The sequence below is a fragment of the Lathyrus oleraceus genome, chromosome 7 (assembly GCF_024323335.1).
Source record: "Lathyrus oleraceus cultivar Zhongwan6 chromosome 7, CAAS_Psat_ZW6_1.0, whole genome shotgun sequence".
Taxonomy (NCBI): domain Eukaryota; kingdom Viridiplantae; phylum Streptophyta; class Magnoliopsida; order Fabales; family Fabaceae; genus Lathyrus; species Lathyrus oleraceus.
In genome coordinates, this window is record NC_066585.1 from 172,950,588 (window position 1) to 172,972,996 (window position 22,409).

General features: G+C 32.5%; 1 protein-coding gene across 5 annotated transcripts; it reads left to right on the forward strand.

Annotated features, from left to right (window-relative positions):
• The first annotated feature begins 1,661 nt into the window (after nucleotides 1-1,661).
• On the forward strand, nucleotides 1,662-22,195 carry LOC127106338 (root phototropism protein 3). Of its 5 annotated transcripts, none has more exons than XM_051043642.1 (7): nucleotides 1,662-1,863; nucleotides 8,645-8,741; nucleotides 19,378-19,491; nucleotides 19,612-19,681; nucleotides 19,934-20,830; nucleotides 20,925-21,314; nucleotides 21,420-22,195. In XM_051043642.1, the coding sequence occupies exons 2-7, from the start codon at nucleotides 8,737-8,739 to the stop codon at nucleotides 21,990-21,992; spliced, it is 2,049 nt and encodes a 682-aa protein (XP_050899599.1). In that variant the 5' UTR covers nucleotides 1,662-1,863; nucleotides 8,645-8,736; the 3' UTR covers nucleotides 21,993-22,195. The 5 variants fall into 5 exon arrangements, with proteins under 5 accessions (XP_050899599.1, XP_050899600.1, XP_050899601.1 ...); XM_051043643.1 differs by having other exon boundaries at nucleotides 8,648-8,741; XM_051043644.1 differs by having other exon boundaries at nucleotides 1,662-1,858.
• Nucleotides 22,196-22,409: the final 214 nt, after the last annotated feature.

Here is a 22,409-nt window from a genome sequence, read left to right on the forward strand (position 1 = left end):
TTGAAAGAATTTATATTGGGTTTTATAATTTTATTTCACATATTAATATTTTTTTTTATTTAATTTTATTATAATTTAAAATACTAATTTAAATCTTTTTAATCAATATTAATATGAAATTTTAATAATAAATATATCTCATTATATAATTATAATTATGAAAGTGACATCAGTTAAGAATAAAGAGTTAAAATTATATTAAAAAACTAAAAGTAAAAATTTAATTGATCATTATTTATAAATTAAATTATTAAAATTTAAAAAAATGAATACAAATATTTTTTTTAAGTTAAAATTAATATATTAACATACAAACATTTTTTATTAAGGAGTAAATTTAAGTTATAAAATAAAGTTGATTAACTGAATGTAAAATATTGATTATTACATTTCATAGTTGATTTAAATGCACTGACATATAAAATAAAATTTTGCGTTATAAATCTATTTTTATTAATAGTAATACATTTTATAATTTGGTTAATGATTGCATAAACATAAACATAAATATAACTCCTAAATTGATTATTGAGTGTCATGACATAAAAAAGAAAAAAGGTAAAGTATTGCATGGTTAATCAAGTTTTGTTTTGTTAATGATATGTAAAAGATGGGTTAACATACATAAAAAATAGTCTTAAATAATAAAATAAAGATGATTAATAGAGTGTAATATTGGTTAATAGTATTTATAATTTAATGTTCAAAAATCGTAATGCTATGTATTTTATTGATCAAGAAAATGGTGAAAGTGGTTATGAATTATAAACGCATCTCTAATGGTGCAGTTCTTTTAAGTTATTTGTAGGATCCATCAAACCTTGTCATTTTGAAATAATTCACTCAATTTTAAATTTAATGGTGTAATTTTAAAGAATTTATGTTGGTCTTGTAATTTTATTTCACATATTAATATATATTTTAGTTTTATTTAATTTTATTATAATTTAAAATACTAATTTAAATATTTTTAAATAATATTAATATGAAACTTTTTAATAATAAATATATCACATTATATAGTTGTAATTATCAAAGTGACATTGAGTCTACAATTAAGAATAAAGAGTTAAGATTATATTTTAAAAAGTTAAAAGTAATAATTTTAATTGATCACTATTTATAAATTAAATTATTAAATTTTGAAAAAATTAATACAAATATTCTTAAAAATGAAAATTAATATATTAACAAACAAACCATTACTATTAAAGAAAGAAGTTAATAATTTTAATTTTCTTTTATGCTTACACTATTGTTGCTTCAGACAAAAAAAAAACAATTATTTTTTCAGAAAGCATCATAGTGTCATCATGCTGGCTGAACTTCTATGACAATTTTGTAGAAAAAGTGGCGAATTAGACTAAAATTTTATTATTGGAGTTGTTATAAGTAAAATAAATGGTTAATGATATATATTTTTATAGTTAAAGAAATGACTAAATTAATTAATGGCATAATTTTATATATATTATAAAATAATTCTTTATATTATTTTAGAAAATTATTTTTATTATAAATAATTTTTTATTTTTTAAAAAATTATTAAAAAACACTGTTAATCTTATAAATTCTGTTAAGACTAACATTCCTCAAATATAAAACATATCTAGTACTCTAACAGTAAGACTCATAGTCATATTTATCTTTTAAATAACTCACAACAGAATTTGAAAAACTCCTTTCTCATTGTTTCTCAAATTTTACTCTCACACTTCTTCATCTCATTTGAACCCTTCATATAAGGGATCATCCTCATTCAAGAAGTAAATTGGGAAGAACATCATCTCTATTGCTCACATTAGAGTTTGGTCATTCCTTTACATCAAGAATCAAAATCTTCTCCTTGAAAATCAATGTATGGTAAGCATGAAACCCTTCCCTTTTCTTCTTCTTGTTTACAGTTTTTGTTCCATTTTTCAGGTCTTGCATGTGCTCATCAAAATGTATATGTGTTATAAGTTATTGAGTTTAATACTTTTTATGAGTTGTTGAGTTTGACCATTAAAATATGAATATAAAACTTTGATTTCTTTCACAAAAAAACTTGGATTTCTAACACCCATATATATAAGACTGATGAAATACCATGCCTTTATTTAATTGAAATTATACTTTTTTGAAGATTAATTTTTACATACACAAATTACAATAGACAAAGGTTAATGAGTACTTTAAAACTATTCTAATAAACAGGTGTATCTCTTCTGTCTCATATATAAATAAATATTAATTTTAAAATTTATTTAATAATTAATATATTTAATTTTTATATAAATTAAATACATAGGTTATCTATTATTGAGAAGATATATCTACTTAACTTTTCAATTAATTACTTTGTTTGAAAATTTTGAAAAATAGGCCCATGGCCCATTTAGGCTTGAAAGATCAAGATTTTTGTTCAATTACTCATTTTAGTTTTATGCATATAAAGTTTGATATTAAAACATTTTAATTGAGTATAGTTTGATTTACAAAGTTGTGGAAAAATATGTTTTTAATAACATAACCCCTTCATCTCAAATTATAAGAAAAAATCATTTATATTGTTTTTTTTAACATAAACTATTTATATTTGTTAAAATAATGAATACATGACAATTTAATATATGACTTTGTCTTTTCTTTGGAATAAATTTCACGAGAAAAGATAAAAACAATTTTTCATTAATTGCTTGTTATGAAGAAAAATAAGATGGAGATCAAATTAAATATAACTTGTATTTAATTTTATTAAATACAACAAAAATAGTTCTTGAAAAAGATAAGCTCTTGGAACAATATAAATAGACTAACATTTTATTTTTTATTTATAATTTGAAAAAAAATTAACTTTATTTTTTAAATAGAGGGGTAATTTGTATAAGTATCTCTCATTTTTTGTGACGATTACATTCAAAATAAGTTTTGATCTCCGGGTTGTTCAAGATTCTATTTGAATAGCATGTATCTCAAACAACTTCTATATCCTAAATTTTTAAAATTTATATACTTATAATTTTGATATATATATATATATATATATATATATATATATATATATATATATATATATATATATATATATATATATATATATATATATATATATATATATATATATATATATATATATATATATATATATATATATATATATATATATATATATATATGCAGTAAGTAGTATAATGTTAATTAATATTTTTGTCATTATTATAAATGAAAATTATACTATAAAATATATTAAATAACTGATGTATTTAATTTATATAAAAGTTAAATATATAATTTATTCAATAAATTTTTTAAATGTTATTACAAGATGACAGATATTGGAGCGGAAAGGTCCATCGGACTTTGAATATTATTAATGATGAATAAATTGATACGATGAAATGTTACACTACACTAAAGTAGCCTAATAAATATATATACTATCTTAGAGTAACGGTCCAATCCAATACCCACATAAGCGGGAGGGAATATGATATAAACTTCAAGCTTAGACAAAATACAGCATAAACCTTTAAGTCAAGGGGCTTAGTGAAGATGTCGACCATTTGTTAAGAGGAAGGAACATGCAGCAAACGGAAGAGGTCATGTTGAAGTTTTTCACGAACGATATGACAATTTAGGTCGATATGTTGTGTTGGCTCGTGAAAAGAGGAAGTGTTGGCAATGTGTATAACGGAGGCGTTATCACAATACATAAGGAGTGGTTGAATGAAGGGTATTCAAAGTTCTTGGAGGATGTTGTGGAGCCATTGTAATTCGCAAATCGTCGAGGGCATGTCACGATACTCAGCCTCCGTGGAGCTGCGAGATACTGTCGATTGTTTATTTGATTTCCATGAAATCAGAGAATGACCAAGGTAAATACAGAATCTGGTAACGTGTTTTCTAGTATCGGGGGCAGGTGGCCAATCAGAATCAGAGAATGCCTTAAGTTGCAGAGGAGAAGAAGATGGAAAGAAAAGTCCTTGGGCGGGGGAGTTTTTGAGGTACCTGAGAACACAAAAATCAGCAGCTTGATGAAGATTGGTGGGATGACTCATGTGTTGGCTTAATTATTGAACGACGTAGGCAATATCTGGTCTTGTATTGAGAAGATAAATGAGTTGGCCAACAAGTTTTCAGTAGGAGGTAGGATCCGATATAGGCGTGCCTTCATTGAGTGTGAGTTTTGTTTCTCTAGACATGGGGTAGTGGCTGGTTTATATCCAAGTAAGCATGTTTGAGACAATAAATTCAGCACATACTTTCATTGACAGAGGTTGATGCTTGCCTTGAATTTGGAAATTTCGATGCCGAGAAAATACTTGAGAGTTCCCAGGTCCTTAATATGGAAATGTTGTTGAAGAAGTACTTTGATGTTGTTGATAAACTTGAGATTGTTACACGTAATAACAAGGTTATCAACATAAATCAAAATCATAGTAAAATAATCAATGGACTTTTGAATAAAGAGGGTATGATTTGCAGAACATTGTTGAAAATCATTAGATGTTAAAACATTAGTTAGTTTTGCAAACCATTTATGACTTGATTGTGTTAGTCCATAAAGGAATTTTAACAATTTACAAACTTGATTTGGATGAGTTGGTGTGATGCCTCGAGGTAATGACATATAAACCTCCTCACCCAAATCACCGTAAAGAAAAGCATTATCGATATCTAATTGATGAAAATATAAATTTAAAGATGAAGCAAGGAAAAGAATCAACCTAACAGTAGTGAGTTTTGTAACGGGAGAGTAAGTGTCAAAGAAATCGATACCTTCAATTTGTATGAAATCTTTTGCGACTAATCGGGCTTTATGTCGTTCAATGGTTTCATCAATATTGAATTTGGTTTTGTAAACCCATTTGCAGCCAACTGTTTTCTTACCTGGGTAAGTTTGGTGAATATCCAGGTTTTGTTGGAGGTAAGGGCTTGGATTTCATTATCCATAACCTTGATCCAATGAGGCTGGGTGGCAGCCTGTTTGTAAGATGTGGGGTCATGGGTAGTGGTTATGGCAAAAAGGAACGTGTGACGTGAGGATGAAGTGTTAGAGTATGTGATGAATTTAGAAATGTCATAAGGTATAGGTGTATGAGAGGTGTTGCATACGAAATCAGATAGATATGCAGGCAGTTTAATAGATCATGTAGATTTTCTACGATTATCAAGGGGGTAGAAGGGGGAGGTGAGGTTGAAGGAGATTGAGGTTCATAATTGTTGATGGAATTAGAGGGGGTAGGTATCAAGGGGGTAGAAGGGGGAGGTGAGGTTGAAGGAGATTGAGGTTCATAATTGTTGATGGAATTAGAGGGGGTAGGTATTGTGGTTGGTTCAGGACTAGGAAGGGGTGTGGGATTTGAAGTTGCATGTGTTAAGGTTGGGGTATGTTGGGTTTGAGTGTTGGATAGGAATTCAAAGATGAAAGGGTCAGGATTTTTCAGTTTCAATATGATTGTTGTTGGGATGTTGTAGGGTGGGAATGGTATAAGGGAATATGTTTTCATAAAAGATGCAAAATTTAGAGGTGAATGGGGATCTAGTGTGGAGGTTGAATATCAAGAATCCTTTGAGGTCATTAGGATGTCTAAGGAAGAGGCATTTACGCGTTCTAGGTCAAGTTTGTCCCTGTTTCTGGTTAAGGTTGTGGCATAGGCAAGACATCCAAATGTTTTGATGTGGTCAAAGGATGGTGGTTGTTGGAAGAGTAAGTAATAGGGTGCTTTGTTATCTATTATGGGACTACAAATTCTATTTATCAAATAAGTAGCATGGAAAACAGCATAAGACGAAAAACATTTATTAAGATGAGCATGAAATAAAAGAAATCTAGTGACATTTAAAAGATGTTTGTGTTTTCTCTCAACAACAGAATTCTGTTGAGGAGTTCCAACAAATATTCTTTGATGAATAATGCCTAATGATGCATAAAAATTGGGCATTATGAATTCAGTGCCATTGTCACTACAGATGGTTTTAATGTTGCAATAAAATTGATTATGACAATAAGCAATAAAATGTTTAATGTGTTCTCTAGTTTCAGATTTGTTACGCATCAGAAAAGGCCATGTATAATGAGAGAAATCATCAACAATAGTTAAAAAGTATTGGAAACCATCTAAAGATTGAGTGGAAATGGGTCCCAAATATCCATATGCACTAATTCAAAAATGTGAGAAGAATGTGAATTACTATCAGGAAATGCAAGTCTACATTGTTGGGCAAGATGGCAAGAATGACAAAGCATAGTTTTATTATATTTGATATAAGGAAAAATGTGAGACATAGTGAGTAAAACCTCTTTAGAGGGGTGATCTAGTCGGTGGTGCCACAAATTGAAAACATTATTATTAGAAGTATGGTCATTATTACAAGGTGTATGATTGCTAATGTTATTACAAATGAGATGAGTGAAAGTGGGTGCTTTATGAAGGATGTAAAGATTATTATGTTGAACCACTTGTCCAATCATCGTCTTGGTAGACATATCCTGAATGTGACAAGAGTTGTGTGATAATTGTATAGCATATTTTAAAGTTTGACAGAGTTTTGAAATAGAGATTAAACTAAACTTGAATTCATGTATATAAAGAGTGTTATGCAGTTGAAGATGTGTGTCACGGTTGATAGAGCTAGAAAAATTGGCAGTGATAGTTTCACCATTGGGAAAGTGAATGGTAATGGGATTAATAATTGTAAGGGTGGAAAAACATCGAATGTGGGGACAGACATGACCAGATGCCCCGGAGTCAAGTATCCATAAAGAATAATGCTTTAAATTATTACCTAGATGAGAGATACCTGAGATGACATGGGATGTGTCATTGGAGATGGTGTTATCCGCGTATTTGTTTGCCTTATCTTACCTTGATTGTTGAAGCAAAAGGAGCAGATGTTGGTAGTCTTCTTTGGAGATGTTAGGTAGTTTCTGTATAGAATTGTTGGATTTGACATTAGTAGAGAAATACTGCTTGTTGTTCTTTGTGCGGTAGCCTGGAGGGAATCCATGTTTGAAATAGTAGGTATCCACATTGTGATTAGTCTTTTGACAATTAATGCACATCATGATGGAGTTCGATGAACCTCTGCTTTTACCATGTCCATTTGAATTATGGGGTTGTTGGCATAGAGGACAGTGGATGCAATACTAGATGCTGGAGGTGTGTGGATTCTTGTTGAGAAATCAACGAGTATACGCGGCTAATATTGGAAAGAGGGTCGAGGAGTAAGATCTGAGTTTGAATATTGTGGAAAGAATCTTTCATCCCCTTCAGAAAGCATGTGATGTATTCCATGTGTTTGTATTGGCGAACTGCTTTAGTGAGGTCACATGTGCCGGGTATGGGGCAAGAACATGTGGGAGTGGCTCGGAGATCCACAAGTTCATCCTACAGAATTTTTAAGTCATTGAATATTGAGATAAAGGTATATCACATTGTTTAGCGGAATGTAAATCGCGCAAGAGATCAGAAAACGGAAGTGGTTACTTTTGGTGAACCGTTCACGAAGATCCTACCAAAGATCGAATGCAGAATCAAGATAGATTGTACTTTGGGCGATGTGAGGAGATAAGGTGCAATTGATCCAAGAAACGACCATGCTATTGGCACGATCCCAAAGCTCAACATTGGGATTGGTGGCGGAAGGTCTGATTAGGGTTCCATCAGTGAAGTGGGATTTGTTCTTGGAAGTGAGTGGCGACACATCAATCGACTCCAATGGTGGTAGTTATGGTCATTGAGAGACGAAACGACCAAGATTGAATCGAGGTTCTCACAGGGATGTTTTGGGGATTTTGGTCCTTTGGGTTATGGAGATGTATCATCTTTGTCGGAAGGTGGGTCGGAGGCCATGGGAGTGGGAGTGAAGGTAGAGGATTTTTAAATAGATTGAAGAGGAAAGGCAAAAGCGGTGAATGGAAAAGGATTAGAGTTTAGGTTCTTTTGGTATCTTGATACCATATTACAAGATGACAGATCTTGGAGCAGAAAGGTTCATTGGGATTTGAATATTATTGATGATGAATAAAATGATACAATGAAATGTTACACTACAGTAAAGCAGCCTAATGAAATATATATATATATATATATATATATATATATATATATATATATATATATATATATATATATATTATATATATAATATATATATATATATATATATATATATATATATATATATATATATATATATATATATATATATATATATATATATATATATATACTATGTTAAACTAACGGTACAATCCAATAAATATTTGTTTCACTTTATTTTATTTTTTCTGTCTCATTAAAACAATTGATAATTGTGTAAGAATATCAAATATATGCGCACAGATTCGAATCCATCATAGACTATTTGTTCACCTTTAAAAAGTAGATTTCAACCCCTAGATATATTTGATAAAAAAATTAAATTTTTTGAAGACATTTATTGATTTCTTATTTATTGTTAAATTATGTTGTGAGTTTAACTTAAAAAAGAAATTCAATGTTTTCATGAGTTTTACTATTAAAATACTTCTCAAACCCAAACTGTTCATAACTGAGAATCCAGATTTTAGTCCATTCATTTAAGTCATCCATCCCTATTTGTCAAGTATACTCACTCTTTTTCCCTTGTTAAATATGCTCACAAAACTCCGTCATAGAAGGTTTGAAGAAGAAAAGAAAAATGGTAGCAAAAGTATTGGAACTTCCAAAATCCAATTAAAGCAAAACAAAAACGAAGCGTTTAAGGATAATGAGGTAAATAGATGTTCACTTAAGACTTAAGAGAGTTTAACGACCTCATAAGTTGGTGCTTAATTTTTAAAATTTGATGAAGTTGGAGTTTTAAAATATTTATTATGTTGTCTTTACATATTTTTATAAATGACATTTCTTTCTTATTTTGTCATGTTATATCAAGGAAATAACTTATTCTCTCGGATATGTTATTTAACTTATTTTTTATTTTTAAAAGCAATAAATTATATTTAAGGAGACTACTAAGGGTACTCTATCCCTTTTAAACAGACATCAATTTTTATAGTACAAAATTAGGATAGTTTGAAATATTTCATAGGTTATATTTGAACTTACAATTGGGGCCTCTTACCGACCATAACCACGATATAAGTTTTATGTTAAAAACAACCTCATTGACATCACTAAATTCTTTATTGAAGAGAATAACATTCATTTTCTTCCAAATTCTCCAATAAGTGATCATCCAAAGCACACATGTTTTGCGACTCTACCACTGAGTTGGGACTTAGATTTCAAGAAGTGCTCCATGTTACAATCTTCCACCACAAACCTAGTTCCCAGCCATGAACTGATCATCTACCATATGCATTTAGAACTTTCACATTGAAACAGCAGGTGAGATAAAGTCTCCTCTTGGCTGAAGCATAATGGGAAAACTTTGTTATGTATATTTGGTAGCATCCCTCTTTTGAACAATTGTGTCCTAGTTGACAATTTATTCAAGAAAAGTATCCAGTAAAACAACTTCACTTTTAAAGGAGTTTTAGATTTCCAAATTTTTGTGAGAACCTATTTCAATCTAACATCAGGAACATTAGGGAATTTTTCCTGCAAAAAGTGTTCATAATAGAATTTGACGTTGAATTAATTCTCAGAGCTTATGGACCAAACAAATTCACCTCTCACATTTGTTTTAGGTATCACTTCATCTAGAACTCTTAATTGATATGTTTTTTACTTAACAAATTGGCTAGAAAATTCAACATGCTCTTCCCACCTGAGATTCCACTACCAGACTCCTTGATTCCAACTCCCCATTTCATTTACCCTGCCTGTTGGATTTGATGAAAGGCTATAGGGAATCAAATACAGGATTGCCAAGTTATAATCTCCTAACCATCCTCCTTGCAAAAATGAAGTGTCAACGCCTCTTCCTAGTCTCCATGATAATAAATCTCCAAAAGTTATCTTTCTCTGATCAATAGGGTTTCCCATTTTGATCAAGTTCTTCAACCAGATAAATTACATCTTCTTTATTTTTTTTCCTTAATCCAAATATTCTATTTCAAGTCACCATACTTGTGTTGCAATATTCCCACCCAAATGGAATGTTCTTTTTAAAAAACCTCTAAAGCCATTTACACAACAATTCTATATTAAATTCTTCAATATCCTTCACTTCTATACCACCTTTATTTTGGGATTTGCATACTTTCTCCCAGGTGCCCAACATATGTACTGCTTATCTTATTTACCATTTCAAAGGAAATTTCTTTGGATGATAACTATTTATTTTATCACACCCAATGGGACTCTATAGAAAGAGAGTTGATAGATATGTAGGTAATTAAGGTTCGAGTTGATGAGAGTTACCTTACCACCTATAGATAGAAATCTGATTTTCCAATTGGATAACTTGTTTTTTATTGAGATTAGAGTTGGTTTCCATGCTACAAGTCTTCTAGGTATTATTCCAACTTGAATTCCAAGAAATTTAAAAGGAATTTTATCTATATGACATCTTAGAAGATGAGAAGTTTCCTAGAGGAAGTGTAATCTTAGACGAATCCCATAAAGTTTACTCTTGAACATGATTATTTTTAGGCCAAAGGTAACTCAAATCCTCTAAGAATGGCCTAATTGCCCATAAATTGTCCCAATTACCTTCAGCAACTAAAATAATGCCATTAACAAATTGCAATAAGTTGTATGACAATTGGTTATTAACCCTAAAGCTCTTAAATAAGCCAATCTCTTATGCTTTCCTTACAAACCTTCTAGAACTTCAGACACTATGGAAAAACGGAATAGTAATAGAGGATCACTCTGCCTTACGCGTCTTCTAACCTCATAATCACTCGAAGGGCCACCATTAATGAGCACAAACATACTACTTGTGAAAACCCTTCCCTCCATCCATCTTGACCATTTGGGACCAAATCCTATTTTAGTAAGCATATTCCTCAAAAAGTATCAACACACACAATCAAAAGCTTGAGCAAAGTCAACTTTTAGAATCATGCAGGTCTTTTTATCTCCTTTTGCTAGGTCTATCTATTCCTTTATTACCAACACACAATCTAAAATCTGGCGCCCTAAGACAAAAGCAGTCTGAGTAGGTGACATAACTTTTCCTATCACTTTCTTCAACTTGGTAGCAAGCAACTTAGATATTAGTTTATACATGAAATATATTAGACATATGATCTAAAGTCTTTTAGATCTCGCGGGTTATCTTTTTTTAGAACTATGACAAGAAATGGTGCAATCATACTATTGCAGTGAGAATCGGGTATCAAGCTATTGCATTAACTTGAATCACAAAACATTGAATGTTCACCAACGAACTTTAATTTATCCAAGAGAAAGGGAAAAGATCAAATAAAACTTTAATTGTGCAATATAAAAACAATGCGAAGAGATCTAAGGTTTGGGGGTTGGTTATACTAAGGGAAGGTATTAGCATCCTAAGTATCTATAGTATCCTATAGGAACCTTTTGAAAGTATTTGTGTTATGTTATTGTTTGTTTTCTATTGTTTGGAAATGATTTATTGGGAAGGACCTAAAGGTTTTATTAAGTTTGCTCGCCAAAACTTCGCGGTCATGTGCCTACGTATCCTTATAAGGATGGAATCAGAGCAACCGTAGTTCACCTAACTAAGGGTGAAAGAACACTTGATAGTGATCAAGGTTCCAAAGGGGGGAGTAAGTGTTCATAACAAACACACTTACAAGAGTTACAAACTTTTACTTAAATCTAAGTTGAAAGTGAAAATGACTCTAACAAGGTCAAAAGGGAACTAGGGATTGCTAAACTACCTATGGCATTAAGTCAATAAAGAGTTCTTTCCCTTGGATTTGGGAAAAAAGATAAATAAATTATAAGCAAGATGTTCAAGCATGACATCTACAAAGATAAGCAAATGATAAAGAAAAATGTTCAAGCATGGCATCAAAGGTAAACAAATGGTAAAGAAAGATGTCCAAGCATGACATCAACAAAGATAAGCAAATGAAGAAGATGTTCAAGCATGACATCAACAAAGATAAGCATATGATAAAGAAGATGTTCAAGCATGACATCAAAGGTAAACAAATGGTAAAGAAATATGTTCAAGCATGACATCCACAAAGATAAGTAAATGAAGAAGATGTTCAAGCATGACATCAACAAAGATAAGCACATGATAAAGAAGATTTTCAAGCATGAGATCGACAAAGATAAACAAATGGTAAAGAAGATGTTCAAGCATGACATCAACAAGGAAAAACAAGGTTGAAGAAGATGTTCAAGCATGACATTCACAAAGGTAAACACATGATAAAAAGATGTTCAATCATGACATTTACAAAGATAAGCAAATGAAGAAGATGTCCACACATGACATCAATACAAATATATGGAAGCATGATCATAACAATATCAAGCATGGTATGTAAACACATATGTACAACATGTGAACATGAACAAAGATACAACACCATCAATCAAAGATGTATAAAGTTAACGTGAATATGAATGACATGAATATATCATCATGAAGAAACAAAGATGAATGACATAACAATGCATGAACATGTATATGGATGTCATAATAAGTATGAATGAACATGTATGCATGAAGTAAGATATGTTTTAGACGTAACATTAACTTAATCATGAAAACAAGTTAATGTATTCAATACATGCATGTTAGGATTTAATATGATCACAATCAAAGGTTCAACATCATACAGAAGGTTTGAACATGTAAGCATACAAGTCATACAAAGACATGTTATCACAAGTTTAAGCATTTGCAAACATATAAACAAAGACAAACACAAGGGCATACATGCACACAAAGGTTCAACAAGACATGAAAGAATGACATGTGAATCATGGATCAATGGCAAAGTAAACGCACAAAAGTTCATGGCACAGTAACAAAGTTCAAAGCATATAAACATGTAAACATACATTAAAGTAAGTCAAAATTAGGTCAAAAATCAAGAGGCACAAATTAACAACATCAAACAAAGTTCATATATGATGCACAACATTCATAAAAGTCATGATGATCAATAAAAATTAAAGTATCAACCAAAGAAGGTCATTTGAAACCCTAAAATAATCCTAAAAAGGTACCAACTTTGGATAAGCATAAGTATATGAAAAATAAATCAATCCTAGAATTTCTTTTCACGGTCATAAAATAGACAAAGTTATGAACACATAGCAAAAAGGGTGTCTCAAAAAGGCTTAGGGATCATCAAGTTATGAGCCTTTGAAGTTATGAAAAACAACAAAAATAAATAGGCAAAAAAATGAATAAAATGGGTCTGGGGCGAGGGGGATTTGAACCCTAGACCCTGCACACACACAAAGCCTTAAGACGCACGCTCTAACCAATGGGGTGGTGATACATCCAGTAAATAAAACGCAAATAATTAATTATATAATAAAACAAGTTTCAGAAATTTGAAAAACACGTGCCACCACCATCTTCATCTTCAACCTCAAGCTCAACATTGGTGATTTTCATTTTTGCTCATTTCTCAACCAAATCAAAAAGTGTAAAGACCAAACTTGCTTGAAATTTAACAAGGAATTTAATGGTATAATTTAATTAAACTGAAACTCAAAGAGTAAGAAACATGATCCTCAAAACCAGAAACTAAACCTAGATGTTCAGTCATGCCAAACTTTACATACACACATGATAAATTGCAATTGACTTGGGGTCCACATTTTTGCTTCAGAAACCAAACACTAACAATGCGTGTATGACCGGCTTCCAAAACAAGAAAATATTACCTATTAGAGCAAGGTCCAATGTCTCTTTCACTGGTTCCAGAAATAAACAAACGATCTGGTGAGCTTGCTTGGACCCTAAGGAAGCTGTTTGAATGCTCACTTGTGCTTGAGAACCCCTGGATTCTTCTGACCAAATCAACTTGCAAGTGTGCAAAGTGAGAGTTAGAAAATGATGGTGGGGGTGTTACATTTTTGTTTTAATGGTTTGAACAACTTCTATTTGATGTTTATAAGGTGTTTGGATGGTTGGTTTGAAGAATTTTCAACAGAAATGGAATTTGGAAGTTTGAGGTTTGGAAGTTGCAACGATGGAGTTTTTGGATGCAATTCTTGGTGTGTTTAGTTCTGAGGCTTGACCCTCTATTTATAGAGGATCTAAAGGGCTCAAGTAACTTGTAGAAATTGATCTTAGTTCAATTTGAATGCTGGTTTGGATGTTTGGTTTCTTTTTGCACAAAAATGCATGTTAGCTTCATGATGAAAAGGTGGAGTGAATTAAGGATCTTGGCCAAGCTTTTCTGAAGTCTAGGAGGTTGCTTCTAGCTTTATAGACTAAGTGTGATCAAAGGAAACAATTTAGAGGCTCAATGCAAGAGTTGTTGAAAAGTGATCCTTTATGCAAATGGATATCAAGCTTTATGCAAAATGTTTCAAAAATGGCATGGTGAAATGGATAAAGGCTCAATTCTTTGTGTAATGCATCAAAGACTTGTTTAAATTTCTGATTATAGTGAGATTTGTACACAAAAGGACCTGTAATCAAGGGATTTGCACATTTGAAATGGTTTTCCTCCAGGAATTCATTATGAACATGACTTGAAATTTATGTTTGGAACCCTAACTTCTCATTTTCGAAACTTATAGCTCATGCATGGGAAAAAACGTACTTGTACTTTTTGAAAATCCCAAGACATGATCTACAACTTTCGTGTTTTGAGTTTTTGATGAATCAAAGTGGATCATAATGAAAACTGGCTCCAAAGTTTATTACTTTTTAGGGATCAAAGTTGACTTGAAAATTTTCTAAGTGTTTCAACTTGAGACACCAACTTCATGACCTCATAACTCAAAATCCGTGCACTTTTAGGGAATAAACCCTCTAGTACAAATTTGAAGTATGGAACAAGATATTTCACTTTTGCTTTGGAGAAAATAAAATGGATGCTTGGATTGGAAGTTGTGGCTTTGAGAAGTTTTCCATTTTTGACATGAAATTTGGATACTTAGTGAAATTTTCAATGTCTTCAAGATTGCCCTTTTTGCAAGTAACCTCAATTCTCTTGATTTTTATTTATCAAATTCAACAATTAAACATATCTTAATGAAATTTAACTTGAGAAGTTCATATTTGATCATAAACCTCAATAGTTAAAGGTTTGACTTTGTAGTGTATTGGTTGTGTATCAGATGAATTTGAATTTCTTGATCTTCAATGAATTCAAAATCTTAAGCCAATTAAATATCATGGATGGGATATAAGGATGTACTTGAGTGTGTTGAGTCATGTCTCAAGTCTTGATATCATGTCTTGATCAAAATTCTCAGATGAAAATGAATGTTGCTGAGAAACCCTAATTGGTGAGCCATATGAAAGTGAAGCTTGATGCACTTGTGATTAGGCCACAATGCACTTATTTGTTGATGGAGATAGATCTATTGAGTGTATGATAACTTGATTTATTGATGATCAATCCAAAACTTTGACTAATCAATCCTTTGATCTCTTTGAGGGAAACCCTAATTCACAGATGAAACAAAACCAGACATATCTTGATCTTGAGGTTAGCTATGCATGAATGATGTCTAGGATCCAAATGATTATGAAATCTAGGGGTAAAATTTAGATTTTCACACATAGCTTTTGGCATGATCCATGTTGAGTAAAATTCTAGCACAATATTTGAAATATCCTCACCAATTATGCTTCAACACTTCTTGAAGAAGTCAAAGTTAAATCCATTGGGTCCTAGACTCCTGTCTCCATCACATTCCTGTAATACCTCTTTAATATCCTTCTTGGTGAATTATCTCTCCAACTACGATCTTTCTTCCATTAATAATTTCTTGAATTCAATACCTTCTAGGTTAGGCTTAACAACATTACTTTCTTTGAACCTAGCTTCAAAATGACAATTCACAACTTCTTTAACTTCCACTACACATTCAACCATTCCCGTAGATGTTTAAACCAAAATGATTGAGTTTCTCCAAGCTCTATCCTTGAACAAAGCGTAGAAATACTTTAAATTCTGGTCCCCTTCTTGAATCCATATTTGTCTAGATTTTTGTTTTAATAGGCTTTCCTTAAGGCAAAGTTTATCCCATACAACTTTTTGACACTCTATTCTCTTCTTGAAATCCTCCTTATTCAATGAATGGTTAGGTTTGGATACAAGTTTGTCAGATGAGTTCAGGTTATTTATTGCACCATCTAGATTTAGGTATATCCAGCCAAAAACCTCCTTGTTCTAGGTTCTTAAGCAGTCTCTAAGGTGTTTGAGTTTTTCTTTGACCATAATTTCTTTTTTTACTACTAGATGGATGAGCTCTCACTCCCTCTTGACAAAGGGTGAGAATTTGGCATGTTCAAACCAACACTTATTGAATTTTAAGGGTTTGGTCCCTAATTTAGGTCTCCATATTTAATCCAAACAATACAATGATCAGAAATATCCCTTGGTCCTATTTCTCGAGCCACAATCTTCCATTTATCAACTAGGTCATGGGAAGCTAAGAACTTATCCAGCCTGCTACAAGTTATCCCATTTAATCTGAATCAAGTGAATATATTACCTAGTATTGGGACATCCTTAAGCTCCATAGAATTTATGAACATATTAAATTCCTCCATTTCCCCTAATTTAACATTAAGACTCTTTCATTTCCTCTCCCTAGAGTATCTAATATTGTTAAAATCTCCTACTAGTAACCATTCCCTGGTTCTAAAGTTTGTTTCAGTGAGATAATTTCAGCCCACATACTCATATTAACTGATAAACTACATGAAATATAAATGTTAATAAGATAACAATGGGTACATTTCCATATTGCTTTGATGTCGAGAAATCCTTCCCTTTAAAGTTGTATTATGCAAAAAATACTCCCGACCTTCACATTGTTAAGAGCCATCATGATTGACCTACAAAGTGATTTTTTACCATTCAAAGTTTTGATCTCCCCACAATCCACGCACTAAAAGATCATTCATTTGAGTAGCTTTTGTTTCTTGGACGAAGCACAAGTCGGCATTTCCTTTGCGAAAAACTTGACTAAGACTTTTCCTCTTAAATACACTACCACACCCTCTTATATTAATGGAGGCTATACTAATTAATTCTCTTATGTTTCTTCTTTGAAAGTTGCAATGTGTTACCATCCATGAACTCCATTTCTCTGATAGCTTCTTTGAACATTTCATCTGATTATGTTCCTGATATGCCCGAAACATTGATTGAATTCCAATCTTTCTTTGTGACATCTTTCTCGAAGTTGTTCCTGAATCTCATGTTCCTTTGGAGCACATCTGAGTCAGATGTTGATTCGACGACATAAGATTGAAACACTAGAAAAGCCTTTTGGGGTTTCAATTGGATATGATGAAGTTAGAGATTGAAGACCAGTTTGAATTTATGGTTAGGAAGAATTTGGTTTGAGTCTAGGTTTAGGTCTTGGGGCCAGAAGAGCTGATAAGTACGAATGGTTGAATTAATACTCAATTGAATCCTCTTTGTGCCCTGAGTTAGTTTTCTTTTTATTAGGCCTTCTAGCATCCAAGGCCCAAAGGCCATATGGACTGCAAGATATTGGGTCAAAGCAAACTTCTTATGGGCCCACACACCTACAATTTCCCAACGAATCCAAATGAATAATATAATCTTCTACTTGAAACCCTAACTTCTTTGTTTTCTCTCCCATTGACTTTTGATTATAGCTTGCACCAACATGACTTTGGGACTTGTGAACGTCAAAGTCTACATCATGTGGGGCCCCTCCACTTACACCTGGATCTCTCATTCCCAAAAAATTTCCATCACTTTCAGAACTTCTTTCCTTCCTTCCATCGAAAATTGTCAATGCCTTATTCAAATCAGGATCTTTTCTTGGCTTCCATCTATGTTTTTGCCTTCTCTTACACTCGAACATTCAATACCTTCTTCTTCCCATAGACCTTCCCACACACTTACATCGTTCTATGATGAAGACTCAGTTTCATCCTCAAACTTTGAAGAACTTTTTGCTGATGAGATAACTATTCGATTTGGGTCATAGTTAAATCATGTTAAAATTAGGAAAAACTTGTAATTTAACTTCTTTAAAGATGGTTTCTCTCCTGTTACAGACAATGTTAGATTGGAAATAAAATACTCGGCTCCACATCTAGGGTTCATAGTAGTTTCAGGTCAAAGGGTTGTATACACCACTATCATCCTGAAAATAATTTATGACACTTGCATAATTTTTTATAAAGTATTCTCGTGATAGATCAATCCAGTGTAAATATTACTCTTAATATTCAAATTTATGTGAAGACTTGATAACTCTTTATATATAATTCATGAGATGTGATCATCCGTCTATCCATATAATAGTCTCACTAATTTAATGTTATGTCATTTTTCAATAAAGCTCGACTACAAATACTTTAATAATAATGTCTTTATGTTTAATAAGATCTAATGATTAAGTCACACTTAAGCTGACTAACTATTTTAGGACTTTTTTATTTTAAAAAATTAAGCATAAGAAAGAAATGACTTATTACTATTAATAGATAATTTGATACAGATATCAAATTCTAATAAAACTATTAGTCTCTAAGGCTTACACCAACACCTATAACTCATTATTATCCCCTACCTTTATCTTTTAGAGACATTATGCCTTCCCTCGTGGTAACATCTTTTAATATAGTTTTGGTATAAACTCAAATTCATTTTCTAAAAGATTAATGGACTTCCTTTTAAAGCCAAAAATATATTGAAGATACGTGGCGTTCACGTTCAACTTGCTATTATCTAAGCACAGAATCTATCAAACACATTTTTACTTAATTTAAATTATTTTATCATTTAGTTTCGTGCATTTTTCAATCTATTAGCTCACACACTCAAAAATCCATAGCTAACATTTTCTAGAAAAGTTAAAGAGCTCATATCTTTAAAAACTTTTGCTACATAATTGCTTGGAAGAAAAAAAAACATCACAGTTAATCTTCAACATAGATTATGTGTGGTTGGGAGCATGTTCTGTAGGACCATGGCTTTCCTCTCTAGATTTTTCATAATTGGTTAGAGACATGTATGGTCAATCTCAAGCCTAAAAAGAAAAATATTTTGTACTTAAATATTACACAAAGCTAAAAGAATGAAATAGAAACTCATACATCATTATCAACAACACTCTTAATATGTTCATTTTGACTCAACTTATTGTGAAATTGAGAATGAAATAAATATAGAAAATGACATTTTTGAGATAAGTCCAAACACCCAATATGGGTTGCTACTCCTTTATATAAACTTTGATCTTTACCTTTATTCTCTCTCTCACTCAAAGCTTCTATATTTAGCCTAGTACAAGAATCACATTATTGTGAATCTGATTTGTTTTTCAGCATGTGGGAATCAGAAGGTGTAACACCAAATGGAAGGGAATATGGAGGTGATGTTCTTACCTCAACCAAACATGGTGTTAAGATTGAAGGCTTTTATCAAAGAGCCAACTCTTGGTATGTTAATGTTTTATTCAAACTTCTCAATTAATCAATTATCTTATTATTTTTGCTTTTAGCTTTTGATTTATCCATTTTATGTAAGTTTATTGAACTTTTCATCTCTTTTACATGCAGGTATGTTTCTGCTGATATTCCAAGTGATCTTCATGTCCAAATTGGTGAAGCCAACTTCTACTTGCACAAGGTATCTACCTTTGTTACCTGTTTATCTGCTATTTCTGTATAAGGTTTATTATATACGAATATCGTTAAGAATTTGATTTTGAAACCTGGCTGAAACAATTATTGGTCTGACTTTACTTACCTTCTGGTCGAACTCTTGATTACCAAGGCTACTTTCCGAAATCGGAAGGTTAAGACCGAAAAGTTACTACTGACCTGCGGTGTTTTTGAACTATTTTGTGTTGAATTTGATGAACTTTGCTTTTTGTGAAAGTATCCTTTGCTATCTAGAAGTGGAAAGCTGAACAGAATGCTATATGATTCTCGCGAGCCCGAGTTGAATAAGATAGCCATGGATGATCTACCGGGAGGGCCTGAAGCTTTTGAACTTGCAGCCAAATTCTGCTATGGAGTTGCCATTGATTTGACAGCAAGCAACATTTCTGGCCTAAGATGTGCTTCTGAGTATCTTGAAATGACTGAGGATCTAGAAGAAGGGAATCTTATATTCAAAACCGAAGCTTTTCTTAGCTATGTTGTTTTGTCTTCGTGGAGAGACTCTATCATCGTGTTGAAGAACTCGGAGAAGTTGTCACCGTGGGCAGAAAATCTTCAAATCGTTCGAAGATGCAGCGAGTCTATCGCTTGGAAAGCTTGTGCTAATCCAAAAGGAATAAGGTGGTCGTATACCGGAAGGGCACAGAAAGTTTCAAGCCCGAGTTGGAACGAAATGAAAGACTCGAGCCCGAGTAGGAACCAACTGGTTCCTCCTGATTGGTGGTTTGAAGATGTTTCGATCCTTAGGATTGATCACTTTGTCAGAGTCATTACTGCTATTAAGGTGAAAGGTATGAGATTCGAACTGATCGGCGCTGGGATAATGCATTATGCAACTAAATGGCTACCAGGATTGGCGGCGAACGAGACTTCAATCCAAGGAGAGGAAACAAGCATCAACAGTAGTAGTAGTTTTAGTAGCGGCGGCGATAATGGTAGCTGGAAAGGTGGACTTCATATGATTGTTGCTGGAACTAGAGATGAAACTTCAAGTCTTCAAACTAAGGATCAAAGGATGGTTATTGAAAGTCTCATCAGCATAATTCCGCCGCAGAAAGACAGCGTCTCGTGTAGCTTCCTTCTCAGGCTTCTGAGAATGGCAAACATGTTAAAGGTAGGTTGCGTTAGCGATTGTAATCATAATCATAACTATCTTAAACAATATTCAACTGATTCTATTCTAACAAGTCTCAAACTATCTGTAACAGGTTGCGCACGCATTGATTACTGATTTAGAGAAAAGAGTTGGAATGCAATTCGAGCAAGCTACACTTTCCGATCTTCTAATTCCTTGCTACGATAAAAGCGAGACTAAGTTTGATGTGGATCTTGTTCAGAGGCTTTTGGAGCATTTTCTTATTCAAGAACAAACTGAAGGTTGTAGTCCAAGTAGACAAACCTTTTCTGATCACAAGCATGTTGGAAGTAACTTGAATGCCAAGGCAAGAGTGGCAAGACTTGTGGACAGTTATCTTACAGAGGTATCTAGAGATAGGAACCTTTCATTGACAAAGTTTCAGGTTCTCGCCGAAGCTTTACCTGAATCGGCTCGAGTTTCTGATGATGGACTATACCGAGCTATCGATTCATATCTCAAGGTAATTAATCGCGATTCCAAGAGTAAAGTGGAACGATTTTTCTAGTATTTCTCAAATGTGAACAAATACACTTTTTAGATTCTATAATTAATGATCACTTTTCAGGCACATCCTACGCTAACCGAGCACGAAAGGAAACGGCTCTGTCGCGTAATGGATTGTCAAAAACTCTCCATCGACGCGTGCATGCACGCTGCTCAAAACGAAAGGCTTCCGTTAAGGGTAGTAGTGCAAGTTCTATTCTCTGAGCAAATCAAGATAAGCAATGCACTAGCCAACAACAGTTCTCTAAAAAGCGGCGGTGGAGGCGGAGGCGGAGGCGTTGAATCTCAGTACCAACCAATGGTAACAAACAGGAAGACGCTTCTCGAAGGGACGCCGCAATCGTTCCAAGAAGGATGGACAACAGCTAAGAAAGACATTAACACACTAAAGTTTGAACTCGAGAGTGTTAAAACAAAGTACTTGGAGCTTCAACATGATATGGAAAATCTGCAGAAGAATTTTGATAAAGTGATGAAGCAAAAACACACATCAGCTTGGACTAGTGGGTGGAAGAAACTGAGCAAACTCACAAAAATCACAAATGGAGAGAATCATGATATTGGTAATCACATTCCAACTTCTGAAGAACAGATAAAAAAGAATGCTAGAAGGTGGAGAAACTCAATATCTTGAGACACATCAAATTCTCAATTGCTTCAGAGTTGTTGTTTGGACTTTTTTGTTCTTTTCTTTGTCAGAATTCATTTCTTTTCTACTTTTGGACAGCATTTGAGCTTCCTCTAGTTTTATTATTTTTTATGTGAATTCAATGAAATTCAAATAACATGTAATTTGTGATAAAGTTTAATCATAATTTTCTTGTGTGTAATCATAATTTTATGTGAGTTCAACAAAAAAAAAAGTTCATGTAACATGATTTGACAAGTTTGAACAGTCACTAGCAATGATTGTTGGATTATTACTTATACTGTTCATTCCAGAAGCAGTGTCACTGGAATGTAGTATCATGTTCATATCAATCTCGATGCAGAATTATTGTTGATAGTTGTATTTTTTGTCTGCCAATGAGAAGACATGGATTTGTAAGTT